The 21,650-nt window shown below is 51.8% G+C and overlaps 1 protein-coding gene across 1 annotated transcript in view; it reads right to left on the reverse strand.

The window, feature by feature from the left end:
- The window catches only part of ALK (ALK receptor tyrosine kinase), a 634,712-nt gene that overhangs the window by 77,737 nt on the left and 535,325 nt on the right, over positions 1–21,650 (reverse strand). Inside the window, exons 7-9 of the mRNA XM_037146752.2 lie at positions 19,776–19,907; positions 17,400–17,500; positions 1,094–1,263 (exon numbers count right to left, since the gene is read on the reverse strand). Coding sequence (XP_037002647.2) covers positions 1,094–1,263; positions 17,400–17,500; positions 19,776–19,907 — 403 coding nt within the window. The remainder of the gene's footprint in view (positions 1–1,093; positions 1,264–17,399; positions 17,501–19,775; positions 19,908–21,650) is intronic.

Below are 21,650 nucleotides of genomic sequence, written 5' to 3' on the forward strand. Positions count from 1 at the left end.
TCTCATTTTTGAAGGTGGATCCACCAGGATGGCAATTTAAATGTATTTCAGGAATCTAATGCAGAGGCTGCTCTGGACTGCAGGGATTGATATTTCACCTACTAAAGGTGGCTTTTACCTTTCCAGATCCATTCACCTGTCCCCTTTACAGAAATAATGCCCTGCCTCTTTTAGGCGTGGAACAGATCAGCCCACCACTAGGTTTGCCAGGACAGTCCGAGTGTCACGTGAGCGGCTGTGCTGGGCCATCTGTACTCCAGCGCTGCTTGCCCCAGGCCGGCTGCAGGTGGCAGCCTGGTGCCATCCCAGGGAGGTGAGTGGCAGCTGAGCTCCGGGGCTACTGCTCCATTTCAGAGCTGCCTGGACTTAAGGATCCTCTGGTCTAACCCTCTCAATTTAAAGATGAAGAAACCGAGACCAGGAGAAGTTCAAGGTCAAAAAGGTTATCAGTGATAGACTCTAATCAGGAAGCAAGGCCTCAGTTGAAGTACCTCTCTGTTTACTGAAGAATGCGTCATTCAGCTCACCCACCGGCCTTGGGGACCAGACCCCACAGAGCACCAGACTCCGATCGACCTGAGCACCAGTCCTCGCTCTGATGCCCACCTGCTGGTGCTTCACCTCTGTGGTTCTCAGTTTCTTCCCTCGTAAAAAAGGCAGGAGGGGGGAACACGACAAGGCCTGTCTGTCACACCTGCATGGCAGGTTTTGTTAATTAAGGAATAAGTAGTCAAATGGAAAAGTAAGGAAAACCTATTAATAAGAGAAAATGCTGCATCCATGCAAAGCCTGATTATTACTTGGGAGTGACAGGAATTGCTTCATTTCACTTCTTCCTCCAGATATTGGAGGCAGGCCGTCAGGCCAGGCCAGAGATGGGGGGAGGGAATGCTCATCAGCACTGACATCCCGTGGTGGCCTCTGGGAACCTGCGGACAGGGTGTGGGTGTTGGTGTGTGTGTGCATGCATGTGCACCTGTGCGCATCTGCATGTGTGTCCTGGGTAGGGAGGATGAGGGAGGGAAGACGCGGCTCCCTTCTGCAGTCTGGCTGATGGAGGATAAGGGAGCAGCGGGGACAGGGGGAGGCCCACCTGTCGGCGACGTCGAGGAGAGGCAGCACTGTCCACTGCCACAGGCTCAAGCCTTCCGCAGCCGCGACGTGCCAGACCACCCTGCTTAGCTCATTCCCGGTTTTGTTCTCCACCAGCACCAAGGAGACATTTCCCCGTAAGGCACCATGGATGAGCCAGGCCATTCGGAGCTGCAGGGGAGAGAAGAGCCAGAGGAGGTGATATTGAAATGAAACTTTAGGTCCCTTTCTGAAGTTCAACCCTAGAGATTTTGCTGGAGGTGCGGCCAAGGTCTTCCCAGTGAGCAGGGCTGGGTGCTTGGTGCCTGATCTTGCTCCCTGTCTCCTGAAGGGCTCAAAGTCAGGTTCAGTGGGCCAGGTGGGGGCAACCGATGGGCAGTTTTGGAACTTGGTTGGGTTGATGTCATCATGCTAAATTTCACAAGATTCTGCCTCTGAGGTGACATCAAGATCAATGGGGGTATGAAATGAACTTCCTGGAGAGGACCTGCACATTCTTGTCTGTACCCTGATTCACTTAGTGACTTTGGGCAAGTCATTTTGTCCTTCAATTTCTTTTAATGATGTGAGTATCATAGATTTGTAAAATTTCTCCCCTGAAAAGGTTAACAAGTTTATCCAAAGGGAACCACATCAAGTGTTAGCTCACTAAAGACCCCATGACTTGATACCCAGGGCCACTGGCAGGCAAAGGTGAGACAGAAGTGTATATATTGATCTTTCAATATGGTTGTCTTTCAGAACGAGAATGCCCTCTTTGCCAAAAGAAAGCCACAGTCGTGTAGTCAGTATGTACTCATGAACGGTTCTCATGGCATTGTTCCTTAGACAGGTGAAGGGGAAATGTAGCTGATATTCCTAAGAAAGTTGAAGCACAGGCCTGCCCAGGGGCAGTGCGCCCTGTAAACTAGGTCTCTGATCTTGGTGTTTGAAGGAGTAGAAGTTGTATTTTTTTAAAGATTTCTATTCATTTATTTATTTTCAGAGAGAGGAGAGGGGAGGGAGAAAGAGAGGGAGAGAAACATCAATGTATGGGGCTCGCCCCCAACTGGGGACCTGGCCAGCACCCCTGACAGGGGATTGAACCGGCGACCTTTCCGTTCGCAGGCTGGCACTCAGTGCACTGAGCCGCACCGGCCAGGGCTGAGAAGGTTTAAGCACAGGCCTGCCCAGAGGCAGTGCGCCCTGTAAACACGGTCTCTGATCTTGGTATTTGAAGGAGTAGAGGCTGTATATTTGATACAAACAATCTATAAACAACATTTAGAAGTTAGGACAACTAGAGCCGAGCACTGCCCAAAACAGTCCTGTTCAGACCCTGCAAGGAAAAAGTGGCTATTATAGAAAGCAAAGTCAAATACGTCCTATTCAAGCTGGAATTCTCATCAGCTATAGTGCCCCCCTTTTTTTCTGATTCTTGTTGTTTGAAGACATTCTTTTTTTTTCATAAAGCACTGATATTAATACTCTGTCTCCCAGTCTCTGAGTTCATGGTTCTCATAGTTTGACCAGAAAGACTACTTACCACGAGGCACTTAAGCCAAAGACTTCCCATTATGTTGCATATGACCCCTTCACCAACCAGGCCAGACCAGCACTGGGGTGCCCAAGTGCCGTTCTACATCTGAGACCTCGAGTCAGGTGAGCCTGACCTTTACCTCTTCACTCATTACCTTTCCCATTTCCCCAAATGCAGGTGGCAAATTGTTGTCTCCGCTGAGACCTCTCAGGATCATTTAGCAAAACTGTTCATTTTTTCTGGCTCCACTTGGCTTTCTGGTGCAATCTGGACTTAATGACTGGAAATGTTAATCCTAACCTTGCAAACTAAACCCTCTCAGCCCTCAGCCCATGCCCTGCTGTGCCCAGCTGGAGATAATGCCTGCCACATGCTTTCTTTCCTTTTGCTTCTTGGTCACAGAATATTGCTAATTTGGGCTTCTGTGAAATCAGACTGTTGAACCTCAATGCGCTGGATGGTTGGTGGTATTTGTTCACCCATCACTGGTTTCCACAGTTGATTTCTAAACACATATAGCGCAATGGGTGTTTTATACTCCTGCTCAAACACAGGTGCTGTCCCCTCTTGGTCCTCAACACCCGATTCCTTATTCTGATTCCCACTTTACTGATGAAATTCACTTTCAAGTGTCATCTCCTTTATCTTCTTTTTTTCCCCCAGTGTGTCTCTTCCTTTCCTGTCTTAGAGGAAGGTGTATCCTTCATTTTCTTCCGTGTGAATCCAGATTGGTTCACCTCCCCCTGGTCCTTGTTCCCTTGGTTCTTTCTCCTCCTTTCTCCTGCACCTTCAGAGTCTCTGTCTTCTTGCTTCTCGGTCTACAGATAAGGTAAGCTTTCACCTGTCCTGGAAAACTGCCCTTTATTTGATCCTGCTGGCTCCTCTGGTTCGCAACCTGTCCCTCCATTCAGATGTTGCGCCTTGGATGGCTGCTGCGGGACTGCTGCTTCTGTCTCCTTGTCGCCCAGCCTCTTTCATTTGTATCCTCATCACTCTGACGAAGGAACACTCACCATGTCCTTTATAATTGCCCTGTGAACTTTTCCTCAGCCTCCCGAAGTGCCCTTCTCCCTCCCCTCTTCCTCCCTTCTAACTTCGCTTGGGTGTCTGACACCATTTCCCGGTCATCGTCACCGTCTGCGATGCTACAGTGGTTTTTCACTCTCTGTCAATTACCATCAAGGCACTCACATTCCTCCATAGTGTAAACAAGTCCACTTTTTGCTCATTTAATGAATATTTATTGAGGATTTATGCTGGGTCACATGCGTCCTCCATTTTAGAATGGTCCAAGCACTCTAGAGTCAGAGAGCTTGCCCTGTGATTCAAAACAAGTCTTCGCCACATTGGCTGTTTTGAAGCTCAGTTCTATATTCTCTAAGGTAGGAATAGGTTTATCACCCTTATAGTGTTCACACGATGCTTAGATAATAAACAATGTAACAAAAGGTTACAAAGGAATTTGGGCTGAAGCACCGAGGCACTAGACTCCACATTGCAAAGCTTCAAGAATGGTGGATGAACACAGGTCACATAATTCTTAATCCCTCATCCACGCTCTGGACATAAAAAGTTGGTGGCTGACTATCAGGAATGTGCTTTTGGTGCCTACATCGCACCTCACCCTTCCCCTGAAAAGGATCCCTCTGCATCCCAGAGTGGTTTCCATGACACCACAGGGAGCAACTGAGAGCAGCCCCTGCAGTTCGGGGAGCACAGTGCACGAGCGTCTGTGTCCTGCCTAGAAAAACTACAGTATGAACGAGGGGCAGGGCAGCTGCTCCGCTGGCAGAGCAGAGGGGAAGCGGCAGCACCGGGGGCCAGCCCTCCCAGAGTTTGCAGAGGGAGACAAGTGCAGGAGTGCACCACGGACAGGGGGCCTGCATGGGTCATTTTACTCCTTTTAGCTCTTGTCTGAGGGCTGTGTGGAGAGGTCGATGCCCAGCAGAAAGCAGCTGCAGGTATCTCGAGGTGCCCAAGGGCAGAGGAAGGAGTAAGTGACCACCTGGAATGGAGGTACCTATGTCCCAGTCAAGGCCAAACATTCCCAGCCATCATGGAAGGGGTGAGGACAAAGGCAGGTCTCCAGCAAAAGCACAAAAAGTCCCCTGCGAGAAACAGTAAGCCTTAAACATTTGTCACACCCAGAGAATATCGGTGCCAGCCACCCTGACCACAAGAGTCCCAGTCAAGTAAGAACTCTGCCTCTCCCCTAACTGCTTCTCCCACCCTGTGCCTAAGGCCTTGAAAGGCCAAAAGTCAGCAAGGCACAGGAGAGGAGAGGGCTGGGCAAAGAAGGGGGAGACCAGTGACCACTCTTCCCCTGACTTCAGGCTTTTCTCATCTGCAACCTGGGGGCAGGGAAGGGGGAGGAAAGAAGCCCTGACGTAAGAGAAAGGTTGAAGTTTTGACCGGCTGGGCATTTGGATTTCTAAGTAAGCCTGTGCTTTGTGTTTTGAAATGACGGAAGAACTGCGTGTACTACCTTAGAGCAACCAGATGGGCAGTGGGGTCTGCGCGCCTTCACCCAGTCATCCGCAGAGGAGACGCAATAAATGTTGCTTCCTAGACCCGCTCCAACCCCCAGTCAGCTTGGTCACCACCTTGTGTTTTTCTGCTTCTTGCTCTTAATTCTTCAATTTTTTCTACTCTTCACTTCAAGAAGATCGAACCTACTTTCTTTCCAGGGAGTCTTTTATTATCACCCATTTCAGAAATTGTGTCTGTCTCCTCTGAAATCTTGTAACTGAGGCGACTGGGACCATTGCAAGACCTGGTTGTGTCCTTGTCTTCCCTCTGTGCCCTCCACCCCCCGGACCACAGGTTTCTTCAAGGCAGGGGCTGCCTTCCTCATCTTGAGTTCGCAGTGGCTGTCAAGTGAGGGCATGCGCAGGAGCTCTCAGTGTCAGAATGAGTGTGTGCACACCTGCACACTCACAGGAAAACCCTCCTGTCTGTACCAGGCCCCCATTCAGGGCCAGGAGCCAACTTTTCATCCTGTGTATCTCCCTAGAGCTGTCCTGAGTTCCAGGGGCCTGGTAGCCCCTGGGGGACACAGATACTCGAGTTTCCCCTGAATGAAAACTCTCCCCTGGCAGGGGCCAGGCTCCAGGAAAGGGGAGAGTTTCCACCCACTTTGCAGCCGACTGGCTACAGTCAACACTGCCCGGTTCTCAGCTGCTCTCCAGAGATCTTCAGGTAGAGGCAGAGTGTGCTGCTGCTATGAGCCTGCTGGTGAGGCGTGGCCCTATCACGTCAGCAGGGGCGGGCGTCGACCGGCCCCCTGAACTTTCTCCATCTTCCCACACTGTGTATTTTAGGCCAGTCCACTTGGGGAACAGTGGTACGAAGAATGGCTTCCTCAGATTTTGAGGGGGCGTAGCAGGACCCCTCTTGGTCTCAGTGCTTGTGGGAGATGATCGGCCTCCGTTCCACGAGTATTCACTGCAGAGCTATTCTGTGCGCCGGCCTATTATGCATATCTTCCCCACCCCAGGTCGCTTAGCTTCTAGCCAGGAGTCTGAATGTAAATGAGTGTAGCAGAAGGAGAAGCACTAAAAGCCACTTGAAAGTGAAGACATAGACATAGAGCGTCACGACACTTGACACACAGTCAGGAGTTGGGTCCAGACAGCCACTTGACCTGACTGTTCAGTGCTATGGATAAATAGGAAAATTAAACATCTGAGTTTCATTTCTGCCTATAATACTCTCACCTACGTTTATAGCAGAAAACATATCTACCAACTGAAGACGAGGAGTGCATTGTTCGAGTTTCAGCAAAGTCTTGCTCTAAAACAGATACAAAAGGCCTGGGGTCAGATCTCACAGTGGCAGCCAGCGAGTGGCCAGCGAAGTTTCTTCTTGGTCTTTTTTTTTCCCACCCACTGAGTGTGTGGTAAGGAGATGCATCCAGGCAGATGGGATTCTCCCTCAAGCTTAGACGCAGGCCTTCGCATGACCCACTTCTCCCCTGTAGTTATCCCTGGTGACTCTGGATTCTGCCGCTACAGGTCAGCCAGTGCTTTGCTGCTCAGAGCCTGACCTTCAGACTGGTGTCATGGGTGTCACCTGGATGCTTGTAAGAGTCTCTGGCCTGGCCCCAGACCTGCCACATCAGAATCTGCAGAGGAGCTGGGAGATCGCAGCCTCTGGCGCCGGGCTTCCTTTCTGGAATGCACCGGAAGCAGCTCCCTTCTGTACCAACATCCGTTCTCTGGGGGTATGCCGAACTATCCTTGTTCCCTTGTCTGTTGGCTATGGGATAACTGGGAGTTTAGGCTCCAGGGCCAAAGGGAATTAACTGCTTGACTTTAAGCCAACCACTCACCTTTTCTGAGCCTCTATTTTCTTATAGATGAATTTGTGAGACCTCCCCTGCCTGTTTAGAATGTAGTTCTAAAGACTGAGCGAGGCGGACTGTGTGGAAGGCAGAGCTCACAGGTGCATGAAATGGTTAAACTGGTGGTTTTCAACCCGGGCTGCAAGTTGGGGTCCCCTGGGAAACCCAGGTCTGGGCTCCCAGAGATTTGGATTTAATTGGCCTGGGTGTCAGCCATTTTTCAAATCTCTCCCAGTGATTCTGAAGCGCAGGCGGAGCTGTGACCACCGGGGAGATGGGCTACTTAGAGCAGGAAGGATCCTGGCCTTCTCAGCGAGGGGTCCATCTCACCCCGGACTTGAGTAAGAGGCGATTCTTAATAACTAAAGAATGTGTGGCTTAGAATGTGCCCACCACAGCCAAGGTGTAGGAGGAGCACTGTTCCTGCAGCGGTGAGGACGCAGTCCTCGCCCGAAGGCCTTTATGTGGCTGCCCCATGGCCCCGGGGTGAAGAATGAGAACGACCTGGAGAGTAAGAGGTCCCTGGGCTGGAGGGGAGCAGGGACTACCTGAGAGTGCAAACGGGACCAGGAGGACCCTCCTGGACCCCCTGTGTGGGGCTCTCACCAATTTCTTCATTAGAAGAACCGAAAGACTGACTGATACCAATTTTTACGGAAGATCTCTTACTCATTACTTGTATCAAAATGACTAGAGCTCCTCCCTGTGGTTCCCAGAGCAGAGCCTGGCTCAAGGCCCTGGCAGAGGCTTCTGTTTTCCGAGGGTCAAGAGTCCCTAGACAGCACTGTGTGTAGGTGCCCTCGCCAGGTAGACCTGGCTTGATCTGGAGGGTCGCCGTTCGGGCGCCCAGAGTGGGCAAACGCACTCTTGGAATTTGATCTCAGCAAGACCAGTTTCTATCTGGGTGGCCTATCGGATAAAGTAATTGACTGTTTATTGACCACTAGAGAGCTGTGCTCCGTACTTTCACACACGCTGTCTCGCTTTATGTTCACCACAAGCATCGGTATCACCACACGCATTTTCCAGATGTGGAATCCGAAGCTTAGACAAGGTGAACTCAGCCACCCATGGGCACTAAGTTCCCAAGCTGCGGGCCTGGATTCCACACTGCGCCCTATGCTCCTTCTGCCGTGTCCACTGTGCTGTAGACACGTGACACATTGTAGCAATTTGCACTTAAATCTTTGGGGTGCACTTAAATCTTCCAGATCCTTGTTGCTCAAAATGCAGCCTGCGGACCAACAGTGCTGGCGTGACATGGGAGCCTGTCAGAACTGCAGGGCCACCCTCATGACACGTTAACGAGGTCCTCTCCCCAAGACACCTTCGCCTTGGGAGAGCCAGGGAGATGGTGGGTCTTGAACCATTTACAACCAGTGTGTGTTGTGTGTGTTCACACAAATATGGGAACTCTTATGTAAATCCTAAATAATGTTTTTGAGAAATAACACCTGTTGGGGCCTGTAAATATAAAATTTTTGATCCTGGACATGGCCTACCACACATAGGTTACAAATGACAGCTTTGGGCTAATAAACCCCTTTCCACGGTGGCAGCACACGAGACTGGTGAACAGAGGTGCCGCCTCCTTTGGAGGGAGCCACCGGCAGCTCTCTCGCTGGCTCCAGCAGCCCGGGCACAGGGGCCCTTGCCCCTCCCTCTCACTAGGGCCCAGCAGATGCTCCAATTATGTGCTACCAGTGTTTGTCGCTTTATTAATTAAAGTTCTGTATGTGGAGCAGGAGCAGCACTGTGGCTGGGCCTGATGCTATTCCTTCTCTCCTGGCCCTTCCTCCCCCTGAGGTAATAGATGCAACTGCATGCCAGACATGCCAAACATGTTTGCTCTGCACACCCCGTGGCAACTTCAGAACAATCTCTCGAGCCTGTAAAAAATGTCGGCATGGAATTTAAGCTGCAGGTGGACAGAAGAGAATCTAGGGCATCAAATAATGTCCATTCTGCATGCACCCCAAACGTGGGAAACGCCGTGCAGGGGAGGCGCTGTCTTTCCTCGTGTTTCTGGTGGGCTGCACGAGTTCCCGAAGTGGAGACAGAACCGAGGCTGGACACTACCGTGTACTTCACTTCAACAGAAGAATGTTTTTAGACAGGCAGAGATGCTCAAAGACGTGCTTGCTGGAGACGGGTGGTGGGGAGTGGCTGATATTCCCCACATTCCGTCACTGCCGAACGACCAGGATTGGGGTTGTCACCAGGGACGTCTGGGCTCTGAATGAACATTAAGAATCCTTCCCAACCTAAGGTGCCACAGGTGTGGACTTGCCATTTTTAAAAGTCCTTTGAGTTCAACACGGTCTCTTACTAACTTGGAGAGTATCGACTCACCGTGAAACCCAGTTATTTTTGTACACCATCTCCTAATTCACCTGGAAAAACCAAACACCAACGTCCTAGCTATAAATAGCCTAATGAAAAATCAACCCAACACAGCAAGAAGCAGGCCAGATGCAGATTTCTGATAACAAGCAAATCAAATAAGCTGGCAAATACTTGCAATTATAGAGACTAAAGAATTGCTGGATTCCTGGCCAGGCGGGAGACAAAAGACTCAGCTCCGTTCTGAAACGACAGCACCCATGGCATCGAAGGCAGCGAATACCCAGCCAGGGGCGTCCACATGCCCCCTTGGCAAAAACACAGCAAGAGAACATGACGGTTTTGTATAAAAATAATAACCGTGGGATTTCTGGCTGGTGAGGCTATAGAGGTACATGTATTTTTTTCCCCTTTTTGGTCTTTCTGAAATTTTTTACAATGGACATCTATTACTGTTGACAACTAGAACAAAAACAATACAGTAAGTTTAGGGCCTGCAGCTGTTAAAAGCATGCTTATAAAAAATGATATTGATATAGAAAAATACAATAGTATGTAGTGTGATACTAAACGAATACACTGTTTATCTACCACTCTGTTTAAATCCACATCTGTCTGGAAGGAAATGCAGTGACGTGGTAACAGGGGTTCTCTTTGGGGACTAAGACTGTGGGCAATTTCAATTTTCTTCTTCCTTCTTTCCGGCATTTTCCTAATGCTCCATAATAAACATAGAGCACTTCTGTAATCAGAAAACACAATAAACACTGCATTAAAGAAGCAGCAAGGGAGGAGGGTCCCCAGGCTGTTGGACAGTGGGAAGGGAGAGTGCGGTCTTTCCTCCCGCCTTGCAGAGGGTCAGGTTCCCTCCCCTGAGTGACCGAGGGGCAGGGCGGTCTCTGGGGGATAAGGTGGGGTTGTGCTGAGGACGGAGCCTGTGCCTGGGAATCAGAGCGGTTCTGCCTTTCTGTAGGATGTAACACCTCGGGGCCTCAGCTTTCCTCTGTAGAATGGGGCCAGTTTACTCTCCTTCCGAGTTACTGAGAGACTTTAACAGGAGTAGCTGAGCCCTTTGCCCGGCTTGCCACAGCTGTGCTCAGTGTTAGTTCCTTTCTCCTGCATTGGAAAGAGCAGGCGGGGAACAGCATGTTAGAGATCCGCTGCTCACAGAAAACTGCACCAGGGAGGGGTGCAGAATACTGGCTTCAACATTCCAGCCCAGCGCTCTATCCTCCAGGTTCTCCAGAAAACTGTCTTTCCAGTCTCATGGGGAGAAAACAATGCTATTTTCCTTTGAGTTACATGGTCGTGGTGTGAGCTTGGGCTAACAGCCTCCCCTGTGCCTCAGTTTCTCTGTGTGTGATGGGGCAGAGGCTGAGATGGCTTTGTAACCCTCTGGCTGGGGAACAGGATCGACTCTATGCAATGCAACTCCCACACATGCCACAGACAGACATCGGAAAGAGAACAGACTCCAGGCACCCAGGCACCCAGTGGTGTTTATGCTTTGACAGCTGGGGACAGTCTCTGCTTCCAACAGGGTCCTCTCATGTCCGGGCCACCTGAATATGTTGTAACCATCACCAGGGGGAGCCCTGAGGGTCCACCTTCACACGTGCATTTTGAAGGGGATCCAAGTCTCTTCAAAGTGCCCAGGAGGATTTTATTCACGCCCACGCCTTGACAGTAATTCTTCATTTGTCTCATCATGTCACACAGAGGTATTAATTATGAATGGCTCAAAGGTTTTGAATTAATTATGTCCACCTGCAATTAAAATTGCTGTTGATTACTTTAGCCCATTAGCATGTGTCCTGGTGGCATCAGCCGTTATCACGGCAAGGTGACAGGATGCTAGGATCCAGCCGCTTCGCCGCTCTGGTGCCCTGGTAAGAATTCTCTGGGCTCAGAAGTCTCAGAAGGGCCGCACCTGTTGAATCCTTGACAATCAGTGGGGAGTCTCCTTGTTAGTCCTTATCCTGGACCAGGGTCATGCCCGTAACTGAGGGGCTGCCACCATTAATTCATTAAAACTAATTTTTGATTAAATAAATCCTTTGGGCACATCCTCCTGGTGCTAATGCTAGGCACTGTGCAAAATAATGCTCCCGACCCTCCCGCCTGTTGCTAACGGACCCAGAGGAGAAGAAAACACACACACGGTGCCTGACTTCACGTGTGCAGCTTTTGCTTCCTGCCTGTGCAGAGTGAGAAGAGGGGTGATAATAGCAGTCGTCACTGGCACTCATGAAGCATTGTAGAGAATAGAGTTTTCACATTTGTGCTGGAGCCCCGCCGGCAAAACAGGTGCTTTTATCCCCTGTTGTAGGAAGTGACTTGCGTGAAGTCCTATGGCTCACAGTGGCAGAGGAGGGGTGCAAACTCAGGTGACCTAACCCAAGTTCGGGGACCTTAGAGTGTGTGCAGATTTGATTTTGGAGTTGGACAGACCTGGTCTGAATTGTGGCTCTGCCTCTTACTAGCAAGGTGACCTTGGGCAAGTCACCGAAGTTCTGTAAGCCACAGGTTCTGCATCAGGAAATGATGTAGGTAACAATCTCTCACAGGTGTGTTTCGGTAATGAGCTAAAGTGACTGAAATGCTTAGCACAGTGAAAGGCTGGCCACATAATAAGGAACCAATAGTTTTAAAATGCTCCCTAAGTTGGCTTAACAGTTAGGAAGGGTTCTCTCCTTCACTGAGGGAAGGTTTTTTTTCTCCTGGGGGTACAAAGAGTCAGGGAGTTTGAGGGCCCTAGGTGAGAGGTTCGAATTGGTTTTTAATGTAATGCAGCCTAGCGATCCGTAAGTAACCTGGAGACCAGGACCTGTTATATCGAAAGTAAGTATTTTTAACTTCTCTGCTGAATGAAGACTCTAAAGAGACCCCAGATTCCCGTGGTCTTGCTGGCACGGCTGGTGACATGGTGGGTTTAAAATAAGAACTCGCCGCCTGACCAGGGAGCCTCTGTACCCTTCCCCCTCTCACCCTCCTGCCAGGCAGCGCATGCCCGCCCCCGCCAGCCATCTCCCACGCTGCCTCTCCGGTCCGGGCCCTGTGGTTGCCACCCTGCTCACCCTGAGGGTGCTGCCCCCTGACTCCCCAGAGAAAGCCACTGAGCTACCTTTGAAGTCAGGGGCCTGGGGTTTGAGTACCAGTTTCTGCACGTCTGAGCTTGTCACCTTGGAGATTCTCCTGGGCCTCTGAGGCTTGTTCCTTCTCAGCAGACCGGGGAAGGTTTCAGTCACCTCACAGGGTGACTGTGGGGAGCTGGCTAGTCTCTGTGATCTTTGATGCATTGGATGGATACAGGGCATTCTTTCTCTTTTTTAAGATTTTTATTTATTTTTAGAGAGAGGGGAAGGGAAGGAGAAAGACGGAGAATCATCAGTGTGTGGTTGCCTCTCATGCGCCCCCTACTGGGGACCTAGCCAACAACCTAGGCAGGTGCCCGGATTGGGAATTGAACCAGGGACCCTTTGGTTCACAGGCTGGTGCTCAATCCACTGAGCCACACCAGCCAGGGCTGTATATAGGGCAGTCTTATAGCAGCATTGTCATTACAGGTGTGTGAGATGGTTACTGGATTCTGAAAGTGGGGCTCCAAATCTCTTCTTCAGTGGGGCTTTGGGAAAGGCATTTAGAAAATGCCTCAGGAACCATTTCTGGGCTCTGCCCCCTTCTGCTCTGATGCAAAGAGGCACATTCTCAGGCCCAGCCAAGGCTCTCTGAGATAACTGTTTCCATCACCGAAGGGGTGGGCTGAGGCACCCCCTGGAGTTTCACACCCAGCACCAGGTCAGGGTGACACAGGAGGTTGGGGGTTGGGGGCAGAGTGAGTCACAAGGTGGGGAGGCCTTTGGGCTTCAGAGAAAAGCAGCTGGTGTAGAGCACCTCCTCCGGGCTTTAGAAACTGGGGGGCGCCTGATGACTGGCTCTGGGTCATTTCCCAGACTCCCTCCCTGCCTTGGTGACTTGGGTCTAGTCTTCCTCTCTCTTGTCTGTTGTCCCCTCTTTTACTGCTGCTGTCCCATTCACAAGAGGTCTCCCAGGGAAAGGGGAGTCGCTATCGTGCCTCAGGGACAATGGGCTGCCCGGCCGGCCAGCTGCATGACCGCAGGCAGGCCCCTCCCAGGGGCTCACCAGATGGCAGGGGGCCAGGCCAGATGCCGCCTGCTCTCCCACCTCCCTCTGGGCCGCACTTGCTGGTTTTAATGGCACTGAGTGGAGGCCTCCCTCCTGGCAGGCCGGATAATCCACGCTGCCCTGGAGGAGCCCGCTGGTCCCCTTCTGCCCCATGTGGCTGTCGAAGCTGGTATCAGGGGCAGAAAGGCCCGGCCGCGTTCCGGGGTCCCAGTGTGTATGTGTGTGTGTGCAGGCACATGTGTAGGGAGAGGACACAGGTGGCTGCCGCGCTGGTAAGGTGAGATAACCAGCAGCTGGGAACTGACCTGCCCTGTGGTCCTGCCGCCAATCGAGTGGGGCTCATCCCGCACTTCCTGGGTCCCTTTCATTCCTGCAGCTCGTGGAAGGAAAACCGCGTCCACGTTTTGGAGGAGGACGGAGGATGAGGGGAGCCCAGTTTCTTTCCCCCAGGCCTTGTTCTGCTCTGAGAACATGGTTTAAAATATTCCAGTCACAGGGAGGCTATTCAAATAAAATAGAATCTCAAACCACACGGGGCTTATTGAGACATTCAGGCTTCTAGGATGTGTGAAAGGCAGGGGGCGGGGCGGAGACGGGCCCTGCCACCCTCCTGTCCTCTTTATTCCCAGCAGCTGCGACGCGAGACACATTCGAGAGTGTCTCCCAGCGAAGGAGACGTGAACGAGCGAGCGGGTCTGACAGCAAGCGACACATAAAAGCCACTGCAAGACTCCCCTCCCTGGTGGCAACTTTAATTATTTGAACCGGAGCTCAGCTAAATAAAAATAAAAAATAAAGTAAAATCTGAATATATTGTGAGTAACTCCCCGGTTCCCCACGGAGAGAGAGTAGATGGTGAGGAATGGGGTGGGGGCCCCACACCCCACAAAGCACTCTTGTCTGTGGCTGGGCTAGGCAAAGGCCTTTAAATATTCATGCCCCATATGTAACTGTGCAGAGTGGCAGAGGTGGCTGGGCCTGCACCGTGCCGGCCGGGCTAGAGGCAGTCAGCTGTGGGGGCTGCAGGCGTCGGGAGGAGGAGGCCAGAGCTGGCATGCTTCTGGAAGGCCCTGGAAGCTGGCTGGCACAAAGGCACACCCAGACCTTGTCTCCCCCATCAGCGAAACCTGACGTGGCTCCTTGTGGGCTCTGAAGGGTGCTCTCCCAGCCCCTTCTGTCCCCACTGCCTCTGTGCCCTACCTTTTCATTTCTAATTCTTCCTCTGACTCCTCCTAAAAGGCAAATTACATGGCACCATTTGGAGCCACAGGTACTAGAGGGAAACTCTCAGTGTGGGTTCAGGATAAATTTCAGTCACGACTGGCAAGAACGCCTTGGTCAATTACTCTCAAGTTTCAGTCCACCCAAATCCCTGAGGGTGGCGTTTGGAAATGCAGATTCTGGGCTCTGATCAGGGATGCCATTCAGGAAGTCCGGGGTGGGGCCCCGGAGTCTGCATTTATTAGTTTTACATGTGACTGCAACTGGAGACACATAGACCTACTAGTTAGCTCATGTCTGTATTTTCATGCAAATGTACTGAAGGTGACACCAGTTCCCCTATGGAATCAACGGAATCAACGGAATCAACGGGTGACTGGGGTTTCCTGAGAAAGCATCTGTGACATTCCGCAATGGCTTCAACTCCCCGGGGGTCCTACAGACCAGGTCTGGTCTGGGTTCAGAGAAGGAGCTCGGTGGTGGGTTCGGCCTCCAGCTCAGCTTGGCTAGCTGCCAGTCCCTGCGGACCTGACCCTCACTGGAGACCACCCATGGCTCAGTCGAGCATCCAACTGGGGCCCCTGCAGGGCTGGAGGGCTCTGAAGGTCCCGAGTTCACCGCACAGTGTCTCACAGCAATGCAACATCCGTCTCCCTGTCGCTGACATTCAGCCAACCCAGGAGAAGAAAATCAACTTCCTGCCTCCTGCACTTAGGATTGGGAGAAAATAAATGTCAAGGCGCACAACGCTGGAAATGCATATTTCTATTTTGGTTATTTGTTTTTCTGATGGAAACACTTCCCCCAACGCTGTGAATTCAAAGGCCCATCAGTGCTGGATGAATGTCTGGAAGCCTGAGAGCGAAGCGCCTGTGAGCTGCGAGTGGAACGGTCTCGCTGCTTTCCCTTCATTACTCCTGCTGGGCGAAGTTCTGGAAAAGGGCAGGAAGCAGCAGAGCCAGCCCAGAGCGAGCGTGGCTGGAGGGAAAATGGAACAGGCCAGTAAAACAAAACACCTGTTTACGCTATTGATCAACCCAAATGTTATTCCAGAAATGACAAAGTGCTAGAAAAAAGTATCATTTTTACCTTGACATTTCCCATTCTAAAACCAGGCTCTAGTAAATCCAGTGAAGGGTACATTTGAAGATCAAATGCATTTAAGGATCTCCCTCGCCTCCCAGGAGGGACCACCATCTCTCCTCATTTAGACTTCCTCTTAAGAAGCCTTCCTTTCCAGGTGTCTGCTCGGAGGCACCTGAGGAGTATCAGTGATGAGTGATCCCACCATATGCATCAGAAAGCGTGGTTTCTCAAACACAACCTAATGTAATGAGCCCATTCCTTTGTGCCCTGCCTTCTCCCACAAAGGGGTAAGGTAGCTTGCAGAGGTGCATACAGTCTGGTCAGAGAACCGACTAGAAGAAGGTGAGATAGGGTACATGTTGAGCCCCAGATTTAATTGGACCATTCTTCTGATTAAAACATTTCATCGATAACATCTTTTCTATTCATATTTGTTTATGTGTGTGAATTTTGTTTCACAGAAAGCCTGGCAGGCTCGGGTGGGCCGGTGCCTTGGCAGGGAAGAGGCCTGTGCGAGCCGCTGGACCGGGACGCCTGCCAGCCGGTGGAGGAGAAGCGGGCCTCGTCAGTTTCACAGCATCGACCTCTTAAAGGGAAACCAAGGGCTCCGAGGCCGTATGGCTATTCCTGAAACAAGCCCCAAGGCATTTCTCCTCTGAGTTTCCAGAAACACAGGACTGGCCAGATCAACACTCAGTATTGGCTTTCCACCATGGGCAAGGGCTTGATGCGGTGCTAGAGGCAGGGCGGGGCAGGCTCCTGGAGCGCTGAGTCTGATTTGGGGCTCCAGACCCCTTTCTCCTCCCCCATTCCGCTGTCGTGTGTTTATACCAGGTGCCAGGCGCTGCTGGCTAATTCTCATGGGGCTTAACTTGTGCCAGAAGCTGTGATAAGCCCTCTATACGCATTAACCTATTTAATTCTCATCTCCTTGGGGTTGGCACTCTTACTGTCTCCACTTTCCAGATGAGGAAACTGAGGCCCGGAGGGGTTATTAGCTGCTCAAACCAATCGAGCTGCCGATCAGGGGCGGAACCCAGCTTGGACTCGGTTGGTTCCAGACTCCACGAGCTTAACCACGGGGCCATGCTGGGTCCGAGCACATTTCTCAGTCCCTACAGAACAGATATGACCTTATGCTCGGGAACATGGCGCCCCTCCCTCCAGCCCCACCCTAAGGAGGTAACAGCCACAGGAACCGTTTGGGCAAGTGACTTGAGGTGCCTCGCTGAAGGCCACTGATGTCTTAGTGAAATCTACGTAAATAAAATTTTTGATGCTCTATAAAATTTGAATGGTATAACAAGAGAGTGTTGTTTTTAAAAAAGATTCTGTAGGAAGTCTTTTGCAAATCACTGGTACCCTCCCCCCGTAGTGCCTTGGAAGTATTATACTTTCTGAGTTGGCTTAAAGCAAGGCCCAACTGCAAAAACTCAGTGCTGCTGAGTGTGGCTGTTTAAGGAAAGATCCTCTGCACATGGGCCTTCACCATGTCGGCAGCTGCTCTCTGCCCAGAAGAAAGCGAAATGGCCCCACTGTCCTCCCTCCAGGAGACGAGCAGCTTGACCATCCCGGCTGCTCTGCCCATCTGGAACTGTGGAGGGTGGGGTGGAGGGAAGGTCAGGGAACTAGAGGAGCACCGAGACTTACCTCGCATGGAGAGTTCTTCATCGGTGCGGGAAATGTCTTGCTGGTCGCTGTAGCACTTGCAGCAGTGGGGACTTCGCTGGTGTTGAGCACCAGGGCGTGGTCTGGGGCAGAGAGGAAAAGAGTTGAGAATGCACTATCATCGTATAGCCAAGGGCCTCGAAGTTGCAGAGCGAATAAGTGCAGGGATAATGGGAACATCTTCCCCAGCCTCAGAACATTGTGGAGGTCATGGCTTTCTGCTCTCTCCGATGGGTAAGACAGCCATTTGTCACTGTCAACAAAACTTGGCTATGCAAAGGTTTCCATTCTAAGGGGCCTGTGATGTCCTAGCTTCATGTGTCTGAGCTACTGCATCCCTGAGGTCTCAAGGTCACCAGCTTTAGCCCAAAGCACCCTGGACTCCTCCACCCCGAGCCCTACTCCTCCCCATTTCCCGTGACGCCAGTGCTTTGCACACCATTGGTCTCTGTGACCTTCACTCTCTTCTCCCCCTTCTGGAGCCCAGGTCCTCCTGTTCCGCAGGCCCTGACCAGGAAGACTCATTCCTTGTGTCTCTCAAGTACTAGGCTGCCCAGAAACCTGGGAGAAGGTGAGCTCCAACCCCACGTGGCGGTGGAAGAAGCATCTGTCAGCCCCCAGGAACCGCGAGGCTTTCTGTAGATGGTCTGGGCTCTGGAGGCTGGGGCCAGAGTGAGCCCACAACTTCTTAGGCAGCCCAGACAGCCCCAGCAGGACTGCAGCCATCCATCTCCAGTTTCCCCTGTCTCTTAGCAAACTCTGTGACTGAGTTACTACCAAGTATCGCATGTAGGTGGGTCCAGAACAGAGGAGCCAGGATGGGCCAGAAATCTCAGAAAGCAAGCCGCCCACTGTTCAGGAAGAATCGAGCTGATGGGGTGGTGTGACTGGGGAGAGAAAGGACCTTACTGTATCTGGGCCACAGTGGTTGTGAAGGGCGGCTTCTGTGTGAAAGGCTGTAGCTTGCCTCCAGGAGGCAGACATCATCAGTAGTGAGAGGAATTTATAGAAAGGTAGAGCTTATCTCGAGGTAAGGAAAACTGGTCTGTGATCAGAGCAGTCAGTCAATGGGATGGATTCCTACTTGGGGAGGCTTTTGAAGTATTAAGCAAGTGCTGAACATTTATTTGTTGCAGGTGCTGTCAGGGGACTATCAAAGTGCGCAGAGCCACGGAGATCAGGTCTCGCCCGGGCTCCACCTCTCTCTCTGATCCTGCAGACCGGGTGCAGAGGGCAATGCAGCGTGCCCAGGAGGCTGGGAGGGGAGGCAGGCACCCTCAGGCCTCCGCATCAGGGGAGGGTCCCTGCAGAGCTCACTCGGAGGCGGCTGGCCCCGAGGGCCAAGGACAGGCCTGTACAGGCTCTGGAATTCTCAGTGGTTGCCCTACATGTTGTCCACTTTCACACTTTTATAATAATTATTATTAATTCTTGAAGGAATCCATAGGATGTGTGGTCTCTTCGAAATAGAGGGATTCTTGTATGAGGGTCTCTAGCTCCACACAGAACAAGCAGATGCGGGGGAGGAAAGAGGGAGAGAGGCCTGCCCTCCAGCCTGTCCTGCAGAGAGGAAGGCCCCAGGGCCTGCCCAGGCCTCACCACTGGGCACAGCACGAGGCAGGGCCCAAGCTGGGATGATCCAGCCTCTGAAGCAGCCTGACTCTCAGAGCTGTGCTGGCCTCACAGGCCCTCTCGGATCCCATGATGCCCAGTGTCTCCAAGTGCGGAGCCAGCTCATCCAGGCGGGGGTGGCCATCTCGTGGGTGTGTGAAGGCCCTTTGCTCTTCTGGAAGTCAAGCATGGGTCTCGGGAGGAGGGGCTGTGGCATGGGGGGCTGGGAGTTGCCAGTGTAAGCTGGATGTGAGTGTGGGAGAATGGCTGAGGAGGCCAGGCTGCAGGGAATGGACCATATCGGGGGCGCGGTTCCCAGGGCGTCACCCTGGGGCCGAGGACACAGGCCTTCCTGTGCCACAGTCCTGCCAGCCATAAAGAGGACTACCATTTCCCTCACCTCTCAGCGAGTCATGGGCCTGACACATAGTAGGTCTCAAGAAACATTTGTTGAATGAATGGATTATTATTATCAATGCTGTTATTCCCATCTTTCAGCTAATCCTCCACCAAGGTTCTCACTTTAAGCTACAAAAGGTGGCATCTACCTGGGATGGATGTCATTAATCATTCTAGAGCCCAGGAAGGTTGACGAGGGAACCGTGAGGGAGCACCCAGGGCGAGCTCTGGCCAGCCACTGGGGCTGGCCCTGCAGGGTGGGGCAAGGTCCAGCTGTCCTAGGGCAGTGCATTAAATCTTTCCTCTGGTCAGGGGGGCACCTGGGGGAGGGAAAAGGAGTGGCGGTACCTTCTTGGTCCTGGAACGGGGCCTCCTTTAGGGTCTTGACCTGCCACCGGGGCGTGTGGGGCAAGAGTGTGCCTTGGGACCAGCCACAGAAGCCATCCTCGAAATTGCAGTAAAAACCAGCAGGGAGTTTACCTGCAGGGAGAGCACAGGGACACAGTCATTTCCAGGCAGGCCAAATGCAAAATATGCCAAAGTCAAGTATAATAGGCCAGGTGTGACCAAATTGTTCTCATTAATAACAGCTCCCCAGCCAGACCCTGGGTGTCTAATGATACTGGTCATAATGAAGACAGGTCCCTGTCCCTAACCTGTGTATGTGCTGGTTTACAATGTTCTAATCTTCAGAAAAAACAGTAACATTAACAACTGCACAGCCATGGGTATCATTAACCCAGTTGTAGATAGAACACTGCAGAAGCTCAGAGGTGTTAAGCAACCTGACCAAGGTCATATAGCCATTAGGAAACCCAGTTGGGACTTGAACCTAGCTCTTGTATTTCTAAATGCTGTGTTCTTTACATGGCTCCACAATGAACCTGATGTCAGGAGAAGCCAACATGTAACTCACTGAACTATGTTTCCAATGGTCAACCCAGTGGCAAGAACATACCAGTAGCAGTGGTAGTGTTGGCCAGGAGTTTGGTTAGGGTCGCTCAAATGACCCCTCTCCACAGAGACACATAGGTTTTCAGAACTTTCTGCTTGACCTTGATTTCCCAACCCCCTTGCAGTTAAGTGAGGCCCCAGGAGCTGTTCTGGCCAATGAAACGTGAGTGGAAGTGATGTGTGTCTCTTCTGGGTTGAGGCTCAGAAAAGCCCGTGTGCAGTTCTTTAGTCCCCCCCCTTCCCCTGCCGAAGGGGCCAAGGAGAGTTCTTGTTTCTGGGGACATTGCTGTCTGACGATGCAGCCCCTGGCAGCCCGCACCCCTGAGAGATCCCGTGGAGCAGAGGCCCCCAACCTCAGTGGACAGGGCCTGTAAATGCTCGGTTAAGGCCCTGAAGCGCTGCATGGTTTATTACTGCCGCATAACCTCGCCTATCCTGACAAAGCAATCCCAGTCACTGGGGCCTCTTTATATCATCTGTCGGCTCAGCGTAAAGGGCCCCATTACCCTTTTCTCTGCATCAGACTGACCTCAGGTCCCATTGAAGAGACCACAGTCAGCTTTATAGACCATCTATTTCCCTGCTGCCCACAGCGGGAAGAGGAAAGGGGAGAGGGTTAGAGAGCTTATGTTCTGCAGCTTCCTCGGAGACCAGCTGCTGGGAAAGTGCTGGGCCCAGGCTGTGCCATTCCAGGCTATTGGGACAGCGTCCAGCAGCCCCCAGCCAGGCTGGGGAGAAGCAGCCGGGCTGTGTCCTGTACTGGAGGGAAGGTGCTCTCTCGCTGGACCTGCTGCTCTGTGTCCTTCCTCCGTCTCAGCCTTCTTGGCAGCGGCAGGCTAACAAAGAGGCCTCTAACGCTTCCTGGCTGTGACAGCACCTTAGTGAATTATTACTCGTTTCCCCCTGATTCTCTGTGCATTTCACACAGAGGCAGATTATAAATTAAAACAGGCTGTCAGTGACTTTGAACATCTCTTCCCATTTATACCCTCCTGAAGAAATCATTTCCCCCCAAGCCCTGCATGTTCCTCTGATTAAAAATCCAAAAGCTAAGGAGATCTTTCTGTTTTATTTTTTATGCCCCCCTCAAGGGATCCCACATCCACTTCTTTTGCAAAAACTCACTGGTGACCTTCCATGATACATCTTTTAGAGGTGTGTTTTACCAGGAGCTACAACGGAAGGTTCTAGCAGGTGAGGGGCCCCTGGTGGATGGAGGAGGCAGGGCTGAGCTGGGGCCTGAAGGGCATATTGCTCCCCCTTCACCTG

Source organism: Artibeus jamaicensis, unplaced genomic scaffold (assembly GCF_021234435.1).
Source record: "Artibeus jamaicensis isolate MK-2021 breed Jamaican fruit bat unplaced genomic scaffold, CSHL_Jam_final contig_465, whole genome shotgun sequence".
NCBI lineage: Eukaryota > Metazoa > Chordata > Mammalia > Chiroptera > Phyllostomidae > Artibeus > Artibeus jamaicensis.